We start from the raw sequence: 17,680 nt of genomic DNA on the forward strand, positions 1-17,680 counted from the left end.
AGAGAAAAAACCCCTTCTCTGGCCAACAATAGCCTCCCAAGCAGGCAGACAATCCACAATCTACAATCTGCTGCCCTGAGGGCAAGCACCTGCAGCCTTACGTAGACTATGAACACGTGGTGCTGTTCATCACCACTGCCTCTCCCACTTGGATGCGCTTTAGCGATTATGCTGTCCCAGCAGTTGTTATTTACTCCTTACCGTAACACAAGCCCATGAGCAGACAGGGCTGTCGTTTCTGCCAGTTGAGGAGACTGCAATTTCACCTGGCACTGAGGACACCAGGCATCCCTGACTCCCTGCGGCTCTGCTTAAACCCTGGGACCAGCTTGTGAAATTTCCCGTGGAACCAGAAGCTTCCCCTTGTCCCCGGGAAAGCTATGGGCTAATGGCAGTAATAAAATGCTATCAACTGCTGAGTGGTCATCACGGGGGACACCACGCCTATATTTGCAAGCTTCAGGCACAGTTGTGCAGCATTTCTGCTTCTTGCTGTCAGATTGTACCCACTGATTACTGGGTATTTCAGACTTTGGGGAAGATAAGAGTTCTACAGAGCTAACCGACAGGCCTGGTGTTCCGTCTTATTAGGTCTCAGAGGCTTACCTCTCCGATCTTCCCTGTCTCAACCCTCTTGCCATTGTTCTCCCCACTCCAGTTACACTAGCCTTCACTTGGGTTTCTTTTATTTTTTAAATAAGATTTTTTCCATTTAGGTTTTTTATTTTTATTTTTAATAAAGAGAGAGGCCTGACCTGTGGTGGCGCAGTGGATAAAGCCTCGACCTGGAATGCTGAGGTTGCCAGTTCAAAACCCTGGGCTTGCCCGGTCAAGGCACATATGGGAGTTGAAGCTTCCTGCTCCTCCCTCCTCTCTCTCTCTCTCTCCTCTAAAATGAATAAATAAAAAAAAATAACGAGAGAAACAGACAGGAAGGGAGAGAGATGAGAAGCATCAACTTGTAGTTGCAGCACTTTAGTTGTTCACTGATTGCTTTCTCTTACGTGCCTTGATGGGGGAAAGGGGGGGCTCAAGCCAAGCCAGTGACCCCTTGCATACCATGCAGATGGATCTATAGAGTTTAGGAGATACACGCCTGAGAGTGAAGGAGAGGGGGAAGGAAAAGGCACAAGTGTGTTCCCTGGAGGGAGAGTGTGCTTCAGCTTGTTTCTTTTTCACATAAAGTTGGATGTACCAAGCTTTTCTTTTCATTTTGAATTATTTCTGTTCATTTTCGTCCAAGTTGGTAGTGCTTCTATTGATACAATTCTGTTAACACTGTTGTGGGTTCTTTGTTCATCGTATTTAGGTTCACTCTATTAGATAAAAGCCACATCCCAAAATTCCCTAAGACAATCACCTCTCATCCTCGGGCTAAGAATTAAGATACTTTGAGATAATGATCTTAAAAGTTAGAGCCTTTTCTCTAACTGGGAGTGTCTATGAAGCATACCCTTCATTGTTACATCTGTCCTCTGAGCTGAAAAAAATGTTGAAGTAATTTTTACCCAGAGGCCATACTTTATCTGAAGTGTGCTAAATTTAATCTTTTTGTTTGTTTGTTTGTTTGTTTGTTTGTTTGTTTTTGACAGAGTCAGAGAGAGAGACAGACAGACAGGCAGGGAGAGAAATGAGAAGCATCAAGTCTTTATTGCAGCACCTTAGCTGTCCATTGATTACTTTCTCATACTTGCCTTGACTGGGGGGCTACAGCAGAGCGAGTGACTCCTTGCTCAAGCCAGAGACCTTGGGTTCAAGCTAGCGACCTTGGGCTTCAAGCCAGCGACCTTTGGGCTCAAGCCAGTGACCATGGGGTCATGTCTATGATCCCACGCTCAATCCAGTGACCCTGTGCTCAAGGTGATGATCCTGCACTCAATCCAGAAAAGCCCGCACTCAAACCAGATAAGCCTACGCTCAAGCCAGCAACCTCGGGATTTCGAATCTAGGTCCTCCACGTCCCAGTCCAATGCTCTATCTTTTGTGCCACCGCCTAGTCAGGCTGAATTTAATCTTTGCTATTAGTTCATATAATGCTTTGAGAGTCTTAAACTAGGAGAGACTGGATTAGAAAGTTTTATTTTTGAACATAGGAATTCTTGGCTCCTTTATAGTCCCTCTAAAATCTGTTTGAATGAAAAATAAATAAATAAAATCTATTTGAAAATTGAACAATTTCTTGTTTTTTGTTTTTTGTTTTGTTTTTTTGTGGCAGAGAGAATTAGAGAGAGGGACAGATAGGGACAGACAAGAAGTTGAGAGAGATGAGAAATATCAATTCTTCATTGCAGTTCCTTAGTTGTTCATTGATTTTATTTTTCATATGTACCTTGACCGGGGGTCTACAGCAGACAGAGTGACCCCTTGCTTGAGCCAGAGACCTTGGGCTCAAGCTGGTCAGCCTCGCTCAAACCCGATGAGCCCGTGCTCAAGCTGGCGACCTAGGGGTCTCGAACCTGGGTCTTCTGTGTCCCAGTCCGACACTCTGTCCACTGTGCCACCGCCTGGTCAGGCAATTTCTTGGTTTTTGACAATTAACATTTTAAAATTTTATATTGCCTGACCTGCGGTCGAGCAGTGGTTAAAGCACCGACCTTGAATGCTGAGGTTGCCTGTTTGAAACCCCAGGCTTGCCTGGTCAAGGCACATACAGGAAGCAACTACTATGAGTTGATGTTTTCTGCTTTTCCCCTCACCCTTTCTCACTCTCCTTTCTCTAAAATCAATAAATAAAATCTTTAAAAAGATTTATTTTTGGCCTGACTTCTGGTGACGCAGCGGATAAAGCATCGACCTGGAATGCTGAGGTCACCAGTACGAAACCCTGGGCTTGTCTGGTCAAGGCACATACGAGAGTTGATGCTTCCTGATCCTCCCCCCTTCTCTCTCTCTCTCTTGATTTCTCTCAAATGAATAAATAAAAACTTTAAAAATATTAATTTTTTTTAAAATTTATTGATTTTAGAGAGAGAGGAAGGGAAAGAGAGAGAAACATTGACTTGTTTCATTTGTTTATGTATTCATTGGTTGATTCTTGTATGTGCCCTGACCAGGGATCAAACTGGCAACATCTGTACTTTGGGACTATGAAATCATCAACCAAACCATCCAGATACCCTTTCTAATTTTAACATCACCTCAGGCAACACTGCTATCAAGTTTTCTGCCATTATGTAACATGGACCACCTTTTATCCAATTGTATTAGTTTTCTAGGGATGCCATAATACAGAGCCCCAAGCTAGGAGGCTTAAACAACAGAAATTTATTGTTTCACAGGTCTGGAGGCTAGAAGTCCAAGATCAAGGTAGGTTAGTAGGGTTGGTTTCTCCTAAGAGCTGTGAGGAAGAGGCCATTTCATTCCCCTCTCCTAGCTACTGGTGGTTTGCTGGCAACTGCAGATATTCCTTGGCTTGACGATCCATCACCTTGACCTCTGCCTTTATGTTCTCATGTCTTTCTTCCTATGTACATGCTTTCTGTCTAAATTTCTCCTTTTATAAAGATACCAGTCATGCCTGACCTGTGGTGGCGCAGTGGATAAAGCGTCGACCTGGAAATGCTGAGGTCGCCGGTTTGAAACCCTGGGCTTGCCTGGTCAAGGCACATATGGGAGTTGATGCTTCCAGCTCCTCCCCCTTCTCTCTCTCTATCTCTCCTCTCTCTCTCTCTGTCTCTCCCTCTCCTCTCTAAAATGAATAAATAAAAAATAAATTAAAAAAAAATTAAAGATACCAGTTATATTGAATTAGGTCATTCTAATGACCTCCTTTTAACTGGATTATCATATTTCCCCATGTATAATATGCACTTTTTTTTCTGAAAAATTTGGGGTCTAAAAACTGGGTGCATCTTGTACACTGATTGTAGACTTTACTTGCATTTCTTGCTTTTTTGTGCTTGTTTTTGTATTTATTGTTGAAGACAATGATTCATCATCAGACACAGATGAGGACAAACTAATGGATGGGAATTTGGATAGTGATGAGGAATTGTATGAATTTTATGATGAATGAAACTTGAGTTCAATAACTTTATGTAATACTTTTTTTTTTTTCAAATTTCAAGCCCCCAAATTAAGGTGCGTCTTATACACGGGAGCGTCTTATATGTGGGGAAATACGGTAACTTTATAAAGACTCTATCTCCAAATAAGATCTTGTTCTGAGGTACTGGGGTAAGGACTTAAACATATGAATTTGGGGGGCACACTTCAACTCATAATACTAACCTTCAGCAACAATTCCCTCACTGTCCTTGAAACTTCCACTTGAGCCCATTTTAGCTCCTGCCCACCCGTTTTCCAAAGTGAACAGAGCATATAGTTTTTGTCAGCTGTATCTAACTTCACCAATGTCCATATCAGTTAGGAGCTGATCAGGGAAGCAGCACCACTGTGGAGTGTGGGATTTATTATAAGGATTATAGACAACGCAGCTGTAGGAGGAGCTAAGGAAAAAAAGGTCTGCAAGGAGATGGCTGGAGGATGAGAGGAAAGTGATTAAACAGGGATCACGAAGAAAGCTGGTGAAGAAGTCAATGGAAATCTATGTTACCTCTGCATCTAGCAGGGGTCCTCAAATTGATGGGTCATCATGGCTAGCAGTTAGGAAAAGAAGTTGGATTGGATTGAGGGAGAGTGAAGACAAACTAGAATTCCCAAGGACAAACTGGAACCCATGGGAACAGATGGAACCTCTACCTATCACATCGTGATGCAGGTAGTCTGCAGAAGTTGATATCTTTCCTCATATGTGCCTTGTCCTAGGGCTCAGAGAAGATGAAATAGAATCTGTGACGGAAGCTGGCAGAACTAGGGTCCAGCTGCTGTTCTGCACGCATTGTGTGCCCCCAGATCAGTAACAAGTTCACAGTTTGCAGCTGGCACCTGGAACCCTACATTAACCATCAGAGCCCAAGGGCGGCTGCACTTGCTCCTTTCAAATCTTACACAAATTGCTCTTGCGGCCAATCCTATCCCGGAACCAGACTGGAAAGGGAAATTTGGGAGACTAAATTCCAGTGTAGCTAAATTGGCACAGTACAAAACTATCACATCAGTCAAACCTCAGCAGTTTCCAGATACCATGATGCTGTGTCTCACATGCATTAGTTTTTTATTTAAGCCTTGCAGCAGTTTTGTAAGATAAATATTAGTATACCCATTTTATATATGAGGAAATGAAGCCTCGTATTTGTTCATAGATAAGCAAATGGTGGAGTCTGGGTTCTGCCCCACACCTGTGTGGGAGCCAGCTCCCTGGATGCCCCCAATGATTTTGCCCATGGGTGTTCATGCTCTTGTGCAGCCCCCTCCCACATTAACTAGGTCTGCCCTGAGCACTTAGTAGAATGTTACATAAATGATGGTGAGTCAAGGCTGGATCATAAAAGACATTGCAGCTTCTATGGTTCTCTTTCTAGGATCACTTGCTGGGGGGGGGGGGGAGGAGAAGGGAAGCTAGCTGCTGACATGCTATAAGGTTACTCAAGTAGCCTGTGGCAGATACATAGGCAGGAACTGAATGAAGCCTTTCGTGAACAGGTACATGTGGGTGAATTACCTTGGAAGTGAACTTTCCAGCACCAGCCTAGCCTTCAGATGACTACAGCCCCATATCCTGACTGACATCTCCCAAGAAACTTCAAGCAAGAACTCTGCAGCCAGTGGCTTCTAAATTTTGGACCCATAAAACATACGAGATAATGTTTACTATTGCTTAAAGCTGTTAAATCTGTTAAATTTGGGGGGTAATTCATTACACAGCAATAGATAACTAATATAATCTGTTAGATTCCAAAGCACAACTTTTCCCATGACATCAATCTGCTTTAAAATTGGTTTGGATTATGAGAATGGGGATTGTGGAAGAAGTAGGAATTTGGAAGTCCAGAATGTTCTGGTTACGTGCTTAAAAAAAAAAAGCTTTGAAATATCTATTTGGGCTTCCAGATACTGAGAGAGAAGGAGTGTCATCTAGTGGTTAAACTGAACCTTGAGAATTAGGAGGGGTTGTCTTTTTTTTTGTCAGCACCCAGGGAAAGCTGAGTTAATATGAAGAAAATTAAAGGTTAAGTCATGTGCTCCTGTTAACTAGCAGGCTTGGGCTGCAGTTGGGAAGAAAAATGATAGAAACTCCATTCTGGCAGGGAAAGCGAGGGACCGACAGTCCCTTTGCTTCTTCTGTCCCTTTACTTCAACTGGCCATTCCCACTGACCCATTTCACTTTGGCCCCAAGCTTACTGATGCAGCCCTTTCCTTTCCTGCTCTCTCCAAATCCCTTTTTCTTATGATGCTCTTTTCTTTTTTTATTAGGTACATATGTATGTATTTAGGAACGTATTAGAGGAAAAAAAAACACCCAACTTTATCTGAGAATCATTTCCTTTTGCAAACTCTTGGTATTTGTTCTTCTCTGCTCATTGGTCAGACTTGGTTTTGGATCAGAGAGGTGAGGCACTGTGCCTAGTGACCTAAACAGGCTGGAAATTATCCAGCAGTAGTTATTGTCCTAGGATACAAGCACTAGGAGAACCTTTCCAGAACATCTGATGTAACCATGTTCATTTGATGTGGAAAATTTGAAACCCAAAGAGCTGAAGTTACCATTGACAGATATTAACTGAACACTTAGGACTCTTCTCTTGGCTTGGATAAGAGCTTTTAAAAGGTCCACCCATTCTGATTAGTAAGATAGGTGGGTGATTTGCTGGGTCCTCCCAGATTTTTATGCAAGTACAGAAACACCAGGAGCAGCAGCATAACCCGGTCAAACCCTCCCTAAACTGACCCTCAACAGCCAAGGGCTAGAAAGAAAAGGTTGCCTGACCCTCTGACTTCTAAACCCACCTTAAACCTCGTCTGTGCCCCCAGAGCCTGCAACACAGCAGGCATCAAGAATTTGCGAAATGAATGAATCAACTTCCCTCAGAAGCCTTTCCCTGCCGCCCATCCCCCACCACGTCCTCTCCCTTTGGGGACTGCGCTATTAGAGCCCCGGCCCGGGGACTTTTTCAGGTCTTGTCTGTCTAGTCTCCTCAGACAGTGACCTCGTCCCCGGATCAGGAGGACCAGGGCGCCCTTTTTCACTGCAGGGCGCCGTCTGGACCTGGGTAGGGTGCTCTCGACTCTATTCTTCCTCGGGATAGAGGTCCTTGTTTGGGGGCCACACGAGCACTGAAATGTCCCAGCTGTCCTGGAAACCCTCGGGGACGGCGGGGTGCTGTTTACTGCCCGAGCCGGGACAGAAGGGCCATCACCGAGCGGGGACCCTCGCCCCAGCGCGCGGCCCTGGGCGGGCGCTGGGGAGGCGGGACAGCGCGGGGGCGGAGCCTGGTGTGGGCCGGACCTGGCGAGGTCAGGTGACTGCGGCGGGCGGTGGAGGCCGGGGTGTCAGACGGGCTGAGGTTCAAAGGCTGGCTGGGCAGTTTAGGTGGTACTGCCGTGGTCATGGTGGGCTTGAAAGACGAGCTGCTCAAGGCCATCTGGCACGCCTTCACCGCTCTGGACCTGGACCGCAGTGGCAAGGTCTCCAAGTCCCAGCTCAAGGTGGGTGCCCCCGTCCGGCCCCACAGCCCGGGCTTCCCCGGGGCGCGCTCCACTGCAGGGTGGAAGCGGGACCGCGGGAGCGTGCCTGCAGGGAGGGGCGGGCGGGAATGCTGCCCGGCGGCCTGCTCCAGGCCGAGGGGGCTGAGGCCGGGCTTTGGCACTCTTCGCTCCCCTCTTGCCCTCAGGCCGGTGCGGTGCCTTAGTCCCCTCGGAGCTCCCGGGTAGCCGGGGAAGGTGGGGGTGGGGTCTTTGAACCTCGAGCATAGTCTCTGTTGGCACGGGGTCCCCAGAAGTTTGAGCCTTGGAGAGGGCGGTGGTGGGAGGCTCCCTTAGGGAACCTCCCCAGAGGTTACCCCTTACTCTGGGAGAAGAAGGTGCTTGGTCGCGGTCACTGGGCAGAACCTTTTACAGCGGGACTACTCTAAACCGGCCAGCTGCACCCGAGGCAACAGGCAGTTCGGAGAAGGGAGAAGTGCCCCAGAGCCAGGCCTCCGTCGGCGTCCTCCTTTGGGGATTTTGGGGGTGGAAGATGCTTTGTGACTTGTGAGGAAGAGCTCCCCACCTAGCGTCTTCAGATCTAGACCTGGGCGAGGGTGTGTGGTGTCCCACAGGAACCTTCATTTCCAGGCAAGGAGCACTGGTCTTTCTGGCACCCTACAAAAAGCAACTGCTTTTGCAGTCTTTAGTGAGACTGCCAAAGATCCCGTCATTAAGCGAGAGTATAAGGTATAAATAAAGGAATGCTTGTAAATTGAGTAACCCCAAGCAGGGCAAGTGGCACTTAGCCAGGAGAAATTGGCAGCTTCTTTAAAGTGTAAAATATGGAAACAGACAAGAAGAACCATTCACAAGCATTTTCAAATATACATATTTGGATCTGAATGTCTGGTTTTCTTAGCCTCTTCTGGGAATTTCTGAAGTTTGGGTTTGCTTTGTATATTTCATGTAGTAATCAGGAGGTTCTTATGAGTAATGGCTTTTATGCCAGTAGGACTTAGCATTCCTCCTGTGTTTCTTTTGCATTTCTCTTTTTCTCATTTATAAAATTATACTGTGGAAGGGTCCATTGAAATCATCCACCTAGTCTTTATTTTACTTTATTTTTTAAATGAACATACAGTAAAATAGACTTTTTTGGTGTACGGTTCTGAGTTTTAACACATATGTATAAGTACTACCAAAAATCAGGTTTCCATCAGTTCTGTTATCTCAAAAAGCTCCCTCCTGCTGCCTCTCACCCTCAACTGTGGCAGTCAATGATCTGTTCTTAGTTGCTGTAGTTTTGTTCTTTTCAGTGTCATATAAATGGCATCATACAGAATGTAATCTTTTGACTGGCTTCTTTTACTTAGCATAATGCCTTGGAGATTCATCTGTGTTGTGTGTATCAGTAATTCTTTTTTTTTTTTTTTTTTTTTTTTTTTTTTTACAGAGGCAGAGATAGACAGGGACAGACAGACAGGAACGGAGAGAGATGAGAAGCATCAATCATCAGTTTCTCATTGCGCGTTGCGACTTCTTAGTTGTTCATTGATTGCGTTCTCACATGTGCCTTGACCGCGGGCCTTCAGCAGACCGAGTAACCCCCTGCTGGAGCCAGCGACCTTGGGTCCAAGCTGGTGAGCTCTTTGCTCAAGCCAGATGAGCCCGCGCTCAAGCTGGCGACCTCGGGGTCTCGAACCTGGGTCCTTCCGCATCCCAGTCCGACGCTCCATCCACTGCGCCACCGCCTGGTCAGGCAGTAATTCTTTTGAAACCATTTTTTATTGATTGATTTTAGAGAGAGAGAGAAGAAGAGGGCGAGAGATAGAGAGAGAGAGAGAGACAGACAGAGGGAGAGAGAGGGAAATAGAAACATCAATTTGTTGTTCAACAATTGCATTCATTTGGTCGACTCCTGTATGTGCCTGACTGGAGACCTAACCTGCACCCGTGGTGTATATGGGTGTTGCTTTAACCAACTGAGCTACTTGGCCAGGGCTATCAATAATTCTTTTTTTTTTTCTTCTGTGACAGAGACAGAAAGAGGGACAGATAAGGACAGACAGACAGGAAGGGAGATGAGAAGCATCAGTTTGTTGTTGTGGCATCTTAGTTGTTCATTGATTGCTTTCTCATATGTGCCTTGAGGGGGAAGGGGGGTGGCTACAGCAGACTGAGTGACCCCTTGCTCAAGCCAGCGACCTTGGGCCCAAGCTGGTGAGCCTTACTCAAACCAGACGAGCTTGCGCTCAAGTTGGTGACCTCAGGGTTTTGAACCTGGGTCCTCCGCGTCCCGGGCAGATGCTCTATCTACTGCCCCACCACCTGGTCAGGCAATAATCCTTCTTTTTTTTTTTTTTTTTTTTTTTAATTGATAAGCAATAGAGAGAGAGAAGGAGGAGAGAGATGAGAAGCATCAAATCGTAGTTGCTTCACTTTAGTTATTTATTGATTGCTTCTCATACATGCCTTTACCAGGGGTAGAGGGGCAAACCTAGCCAGTGACCCTTTGCTCAAGCCAGCATCCTTTGGGCTCAAACTGGCAAGCTTGTGCTTAAGTCAGCAACCTCGAGGTTTCATACCAGGGACCTGATGCTCTTTATCCACTGCACGACCACTGGTCAGGCTCACTAATTCTTTTATTGCTAAGAAATATTCCATTGTATGGATGTACCATAGTTAATCCAGTCACATTCTTAAAGAATTTTTTATTAATTTCAGTTTTTGGTGATCATGAATAGAGCTGCATTTTCCTTTTTACTGTTTTTATTTTTCATTTACCTATATTACTGTATTTAAAAGTGGGTTTCTGATAGATACTATATAGCAGTGGTCCCCAACCTCTGGGCCACAGACCGGTACCGGTCCGTGGGCCATTTGGTACCGGTCCGCAGAGAAAGAATAAATAACTTACATTATTTCCGTTTTATTTATATTTAAGTCTGAACCATGTTTTATTTTTAAAAAATGACCAGATTCCCTCTGTTACATCCGTCTAAGACTCACTCTTGATGCTTGTCTTGTAAATTCGACAATTATATTTAAAAATACCACAGTTTTTATGCCAGTCACATAATTTTATTTTGTGCATTTATCAGTCCCACCCTAAAGGCCGGTCTGTGAAAATATTTTCTGACATTAAACCGGTCCGTGGCCCAAAAAAGGTTGGGGACCACTGCTATATAGTTTGATCTTGTTTTTTAATCTCTTTGGACAATCTCTGTCTTTTAATTGGTGTTTAGATAATTTACATTTAATGTAACTATTGATATGGTTAGATTTAGGGCTACTATTTTTTATTGGTTTCTGTTTGTTTTATCTTTTTTTCCCCCCTCTGTTTTCTTCTTTCCCTCCCCCTTTTAGATTATTTAACTGTATTTTAGTATCCATTTTAATACTGAGTTTTTTTTTTACCATATTTATTTGTATAGTTTAAAAAAATTATTTATTGATTTCAGCAAGAGAGGAAGGGAGGGCGAGAGAGAGAGAGAGAGAGAGAGAGAGAGAGAGAGAGACAGGAATATGGAGCTGTTCCTGTATAGGTCCTGACCAGGGATAGAACCGGCAACCTCTGCACTTCGGGATGATGCTCTAACCAATCGAGTTATTCAGCCAGGGCTTTTATTTGTATAGTTTTTAATGATTGCTCTAGGGGTTATAATACATGTACCTGACTTCATTCACAGTCTTTTTAGGATTAATATTTTACTACTTTAAGAGGAAGGTAGAAACCTTATCACCACATAGGTAATTTTACCTCCTTTATTTTTTGCCTGTCATATTAATTAATTTTTATACATTGAGCTCTGGCCAGGTAGCTCAGTTGGTTAGAGCATTGTCCTGATATGCCAAGGTTGTGGATTTGATCCCTGGACAGGGCACATGCAAGAATTAACCAATGGCCTAGCTTGTGGTAACACAGTTAATAAAGCGTTGACCTGAAAAGCTGAGGTTGCTGGTTGGAAACAATGGGCTTGCTGGGTCAAGACACATACATACGACAAGCACTAACTACGATAAACACTGAGTAACTAAAGTGAAGTAACTATGAGTTGATACTTCTCACTCCCTGTCCCTCCCTCTTTCTGCTCTCCCTGTAAAATCAATAAATAAAATCTTTAAAAAATAATTAACCAATAATGCATAAATAAGTGTAACAACAAATTGTTGTTTCTCTTTCTCTTTAAAAAAATCAATAAATTAAAGAAAATTTTTATACGTTGAAACCGCCATTAAACAGTGTTAAAAATTTTCAGCCATCATTTTTATTTTAATCTCAAAGCAAGAATAATGTTTTTTTTCTTTCAGATACTCTAAGATTATATCTTAATATTATAGATATGAAAGATGACGCTTCTGAGATGTTTGGTAACTTGTCCAAAGTCACAGTTGTTAAATAATATTTAAATCTAGAACCCAGGTTTTCAAACTTATGAGCCAGTATTTTTTCATTTTTTTTCTCTTCCAACTGGTTGCATAAATGAGATGCTCTCTATTACTTTTGTTAAACTCCATTCAAAATTGTCCTTGTGGCTGCTAGTAGGAAATGTGTTCAGATGATTCTTGGCTATGGGCTTGGCAGGAAGTTATTAAAATCCCAGTTCATAGCATTCACCCACAAGATGCTGATAATGCAACTGTGCAGTTGTATTTTGTCTCTCTCTTTCTATTTAACAGAGATTTTTGGGATTGATTCAATTCTGTTCATTTTGCCAGTGTTTCTGGAATTGAACATATTAAAGAAAAATCCTTCTATTTAGGTCTTTATCTTTTGTTTTGACTCTGAAGTTTGATGTTCATCGATCTCTTGGCTAGGCATAAGGATTCGCCATAATTTGTTCATTCATTCATTTGCTAATACAACAATCGTTTGTGTGTTTGCTCTGTGTAGGGCACCATGATAATACTATAAAATGATTAGTATTTGAAAAAAAAATTAGTATTTGTAGGCTCTTAAGAGTTAATATCTCCTGGGAGGAAGTATACAATAGCCCCCCGCCCCATTATCCATGGTTTTGCTCTCTCTGGTTTTTTGCTTTCCATGGTTTCAATTACCAACAGTCAGCTATTGTCCAAAAATAGTACATGAAAACTTCTAGAAAAAAATACAATTCATAAATTGGCATTTATGAGTACTTGCCATTCTGAGTACTATGATGAAACCTGGTGCAGTGTTGTTCCTCCCTGCCACCATCCAGCCCAGTCCTGCCCTGGGCATGAATCTTCTGTTTGTCTAGCACAGCCATGCTATATAAACTAGCCACCTGTTAGTAGCCCTCTCAGCAATCACATCAGTTATTGAGAGAGAGATCACATTCACATAACTTTTATTATGGTTTTATTAAAGTTGTTCTATTTTATCATTAGTTATTATTAATCTCTTAATATGCCTAATTTATCAATTAAATTTATTATTTATTATTTTTTCTGAAGTTAGAAGAGAGGAGGCAGTCAGACAGACTCTTGCATGCGCCCGACTGGGATCTACCTGGCAAGCCAACCAGGGGGGGATGCTCTGTCCACCTGGGGCATTGCTCCCTTGCGGCTAGAGCCATTATAGTGCCTGAGGCAGAGGCCATTAGCTGTCCTCAGCACCCGGACCAGCTTTGCTCCAGTGGAGTCTTGGCTGCAGGAGGGGAAGAGAGTGATAGGAAGAAGAGGAGGAAGGGTAGAGAAGCAGATGGACGCTTCTCCTGTGTGCCCTGACTGGGAATTGAACCCGGGACTTCCATACACCGGGCCGACACTCTACTGCTAAGCCAACTGACCAGGGCCAAATTAAATTTTATCACGGTATGTATGTATAGAAGAAAACAGAGTATGTAGGGTTTGGTACTATTTGTGGTTTTTGGCATCCACTGGGGGTCCTTGAACACATCCTCCAATCACAGGACTATTGTAATTGTTTTATTAAATACAGACTAAAAATTACATATGCAAAATGAGGTTTTAAAATTTATTACTTTGGAAAACTATGGGTATTCTAAAATATATTGACACTTAGCTTTTTGATGAACTTCACAATTAAGAAAAAAGGGTCTCTCTCTTTTTTAATTTATTGATTTTAGAGAGAGGAAGAGAGAGAGTGAAAGAGAGAGAAAAGCACCAATTTGTTGTTCCTTTATTTATGCATTCATTGGTTGATTCTTGTATGTGCCCTGACCAGGGATCAAACCCGTAACCTGGTGTATCAGGAGGATGCTCTAACTAACTGAGCTACCAGGCCAAGGCTACCTTCATTATTTTTGATAAAACAAATGGATGCAGTCACACTAATTACATAATGGACACTTAATGTGCTCAATGCGAATAGTAAAGATGGAGGAAAAAGAACCAAATAAGAATTTTTGCCTTCAAAGAGTTTAAATTTTGGTAGGCAAATAAAGAGAGTGATCAACTATTAGAGAAGGCTCTCTCTCTCTATCTGTCTAGCTCTATATGTATAGGTATAGATAAATAGATATTTATAGGTATAGGTAGATATAGTTCTATATTTACATATAAGTATAGATAGATATTGAGCTAGATAGCTATAAGACAGTTACCCTGTCTTTAAGAAATATAAAGTCTGATCCCAACCAGGTAGTAGTGCAGTGGATAGAGTGTCAACCGGAATGCTGACCCAGTTTCGAAACCCTGAGGTCACCGGCTTGAGTGCCAGCTCATCTGGCTTGAGCCAGGGCTCACCAGCTTGAGAGTGAGTGCAGGGTCACTGGCTTGAGCATGGGATCATAGACATGACCCATGGTTACTGGCTTGAGCCCAAAGGTCGCTGGTTTGAAGCTCAAGGTCACTGGCTTGAATCCAAGGTCTCTGGCTTAAGCAAAGGGCCACTGGGTTGGCTGGAGCCTCCTGGTCAAGCTACGTATGAAAAACAATCAGTGAACAGCTAAAGTGCCACAGTGACTAGGTGATGCTTCTCATCTCTCTCCCTTCCTGTCTGTCCTCCCCTCCAAAGAAGAAAGGAAGGAAGGAAGCATGGGAGGGAGGGAGGGAAGGAGGGAAGGAGAGAGAGAGAGAGAGAGAGAGAGAGAAAGAAAGAAAAAGATAGAGAGAGAGAGAGAAAGAGAGAGAAAGAAAGAAAGAAAGAAAGAAAGAAAGAAAGAAAGAAAGAGGAAGGAAGGAAGGAAGGAAAGAAGTAAGTAAGTAAGGCCTGGCCAGGTAGCTCAGTTGGTTGGAGCATTGTCCTAATACCCCAAGGTTGTGGGTTTGATCCCCAGTCAGGCCACATACACAAGAATCAATAAATGTATGAATAAGTGGAATAACAAATCAATGTTTCTTCCTCCCTCTAAAATCATTAAATAACAAATATAAAGTCTGGTTGTAGAGAGAAATACAGAAATATTATTGGATAGAAGATGTTGAGTGTGACAGAAGATAAGGGGCCATGATATTTTAGAGAAAGAGGCAATTACTTTTTACTGGTGGGACTACTTCATGATAAAACTTTGAAATGAACTGAAGAATGCTAGGAGGAGCAGGAAGCATCAACTTGTAGTAGTTGCTTCTCATATGTGCCTTTGATGAGAGGCAAGTTCTCCTTTTTTTTAAATTCAGTGAGAGGAGGGGAGGCAGAGAACTCTAGGATATGTAGTAATGGGGAGGATTAAGCCCATTCTATTCTTTTTTCCATTCAATGGATATTTATTGACTGCTGTAAGGCATCCCTGTGAACTATTGAAGCAGACAGGAATTAATCAGGCATTTATGGGGACTTCTATGTAACTTACTTTGATTGGAGTGTAGAGTATCAGTGGTTTGTGTGTTTGTGTGTATGTATAAGAGAGAGTTATTGCTGGTGATAAACTTGTAAAAATAGATCGGGGTTAATGGCTTTGAGTGCCAGGCTAGTCAGGTAGATGACATAGGGCCTTCAAGTTTGTCCGAGTGATGAGCCACCCATGATCAGTGTTGTACTTGAGAAAGTGACTTGGGCAGTAACATATGTGCTGGGTTGGAATGGATTGGGCTGATTGGAATTAGGAAACTACTGCAGTAGCCCAGATGAGAGGTAATGGGGTTAGAGGTGGAGGATGGACAATGGGGAGATCGTAGGGAAGGAACTTTGGTGTTCAGAGGCCTGAACCCATGATTGGGTGTGAAGAGAAATGGAAAAGACAAGTGTCAAAAATGTCTCCAGTTTCAACTATGGATGATCAATGGGCATTAGTGGTTTTTAATAGAAACAGAAAAATTATGAGAAGGAACTGTTTCGAAAAGAAACTATAGTTTCTTCTGAAACTATACTTTGAACATGTAGAGTTTTGTGTGTTTTTGAAATCTTGGATGGATGTTTAGATGGAGATGATGTTGGGAAGTGTGGGGCTGTCAGTTCAGGATCTGGTAGTTGAAACTTGGGAAAAGGAGAGAGGAAATTCATCACTCTCCTTGGGCAATAGCTACCATACGTGGTGAAAGGAAGGATAGAAGCTAGGGGACCAGAGATGAGAGGTGAAAACACTTGTGGGCATCATTGGAGCTGAGGGAGAATGGATTTTGAAGGAAGACAGGGTCTCTTATCAGTGAGAGTTAATTTATTATTTACTTTTATTATTTGTGTGTGTGTGTGAGAGAGAGAGAAAGGGATAGACAGGGACAGACAGGAAGGGAGAGAGATGAGAAGCATCAACTCATAGTTGTGGCACCTTAGTTGTTTATTACTTTCTCATATGTACCTCATGGGTGGGGGGGGAGCAGCTCCAGCTGAGCCAATGACCCCTTGCTCAAGCCAGTGACCTTGGGCTTAGGCCAACGACCTTGGGCTCAAGCCAGCAGCCTTGGATTTCAAGCCAGTGACCTTTGGGCTCATGCCAGCAACCATGGGTCATTGGGATTTTGAACCTGGGTCTTCAGTGTCCCGGGCTGATGGGCTATCCACTGCACGCAACTGCCTGGTCAGGCTATTTTTATTTTTAAAAGATTTTATTAATTGATTTTTTAGAGAGAGGAGAAAGAGAGAAAGGGCGGAGGAGGGAAGGAACAAGAAGCATCAACTTGTAGTTGCTTCTCATATGTGCCTTGACCAGAGGCAAGTTCTCTCTCTCTCTTCTTCTTCTTCTTCTTCTTCTTTTTTTTTTTTATTCAATGAGAGGAGGGGAGGCAGAGACAGACTTCTGCATGTGCCCCAACCAGGATCCGCCTGGCAAGCCCACTAGGGAGTGATGCTCTGCCCATCTGGGGCGCTGCTCCATTGCTCAGCAACCGAGCTCTTCTTAGTGCCGGCCATGGAGCCATCCTCAGCACCCAGGGCCAACTCATTCCAATCGAGCCATGGTTGCAGTAAGGGAAGAGAAAGAGAGAGAGAGGGGGGGGGGGAGAGAGAGAGAGAAAAAGAGAAGTGTGTGTGTGGGGAGAGGTGGAGAAGCAGATGGGTGCTTCTCCTGTGTGCCCTCACCAGAAATCAAACCTGGGACATCCACACGCTGGACCGACGCTCTACCACCGAGCCAACAAGCCAGGCCCCTTCTTGATCTTTATTAAAGTACTTTCCCCTCCCCCACCAAAAAAATAAGGGAACCACTGCTGTCTTGCTTTCATTACCTTGATTCTTTCTGCCTCTTCCTCTTGCCTTTCCTGTGATTTCCTTGGGCTTTTTCCTGGCAATCTGTGCACCCTCTGCAGGGGACATCTGTCTCTGTGGCTCCAGCTGTGGCATTCTGGCTAGCTTAATTTGCAGTTGTGTAGTTGAAGGCAGCTCCTTCTTTTTTTTTTAAACTTTTTATTTTTATTTTTATTTATTTATTTATTTATTTTTTTTAAGAGAGGAGAGAAAGAGGGAGAGAGAGGGTGAGAGAGATAGAGAGAAGGGGGGAGGAGCTGGAAGCATCAACTCCCATATGTGCCTTGACCAGGCAAGCCCAGGGTTTTGAACCGGCAACCTCAGCATTTCCAGGTTGACGCTTTATCCACTGCGCCACCACAGGTCAGGCCATTTTTTTTTTTAATATTTTATTTATTGATTTTTTTAGAGAGAGAGGAGTGAGAGAGAGAGACAGAGAGAGAGAGAAGGGGGAGGAGCAGGAAGCATCAACTCCCATATGTGCCTTGACCAGGCAAGCCCAAGGTTTTGAACCGGCGACCTCAGTGTTCCAGGTCGACGCTTTATCCCACTGTGCCACCACAGGTCAGGCCGGCAGCTCCTTCTTT

The 17,680-nt window shown here is 43.7% G+C and overlaps 1 protein-coding gene across 1 annotated transcript in view; it reads left to right on the forward strand.

Moving 5' to 3' along the window:
* Window positions 1–7,376: 7,376 nt before the first annotated feature.
* The window catches only part of SWAP70 (switching B cell complex subunit SWAP70), a 95,282-nt gene continuing 84,978 nt past the window's right edge, over window positions 7,377–17,680 (forward strand). Inside the window, exon 1 of the mRNA XM_066250930.1 lies at window positions 7,377–7,549. Within this exon, the coding sequence (XP_066107027.1) occupies window positions 7,451–7,549 (99 nt within the window). The 5' untranslated portion in view covers window positions 7,377–7,450. The remainder of the gene's footprint in view (window positions 7,550–17,680) is intronic.

This window comes from Saccopteryx bilineata, chromosome 1, assembly GCF_036850765.1.
Source record: "Saccopteryx bilineata isolate mSacBil1 chromosome 1, mSacBil1_pri_phased_curated, whole genome shotgun sequence".
Classification (NCBI taxonomy): domain Eukaryota; kingdom Metazoa; phylum Chordata; class Mammalia; order Chiroptera; family Emballonuridae; genus Saccopteryx; species Saccopteryx bilineata.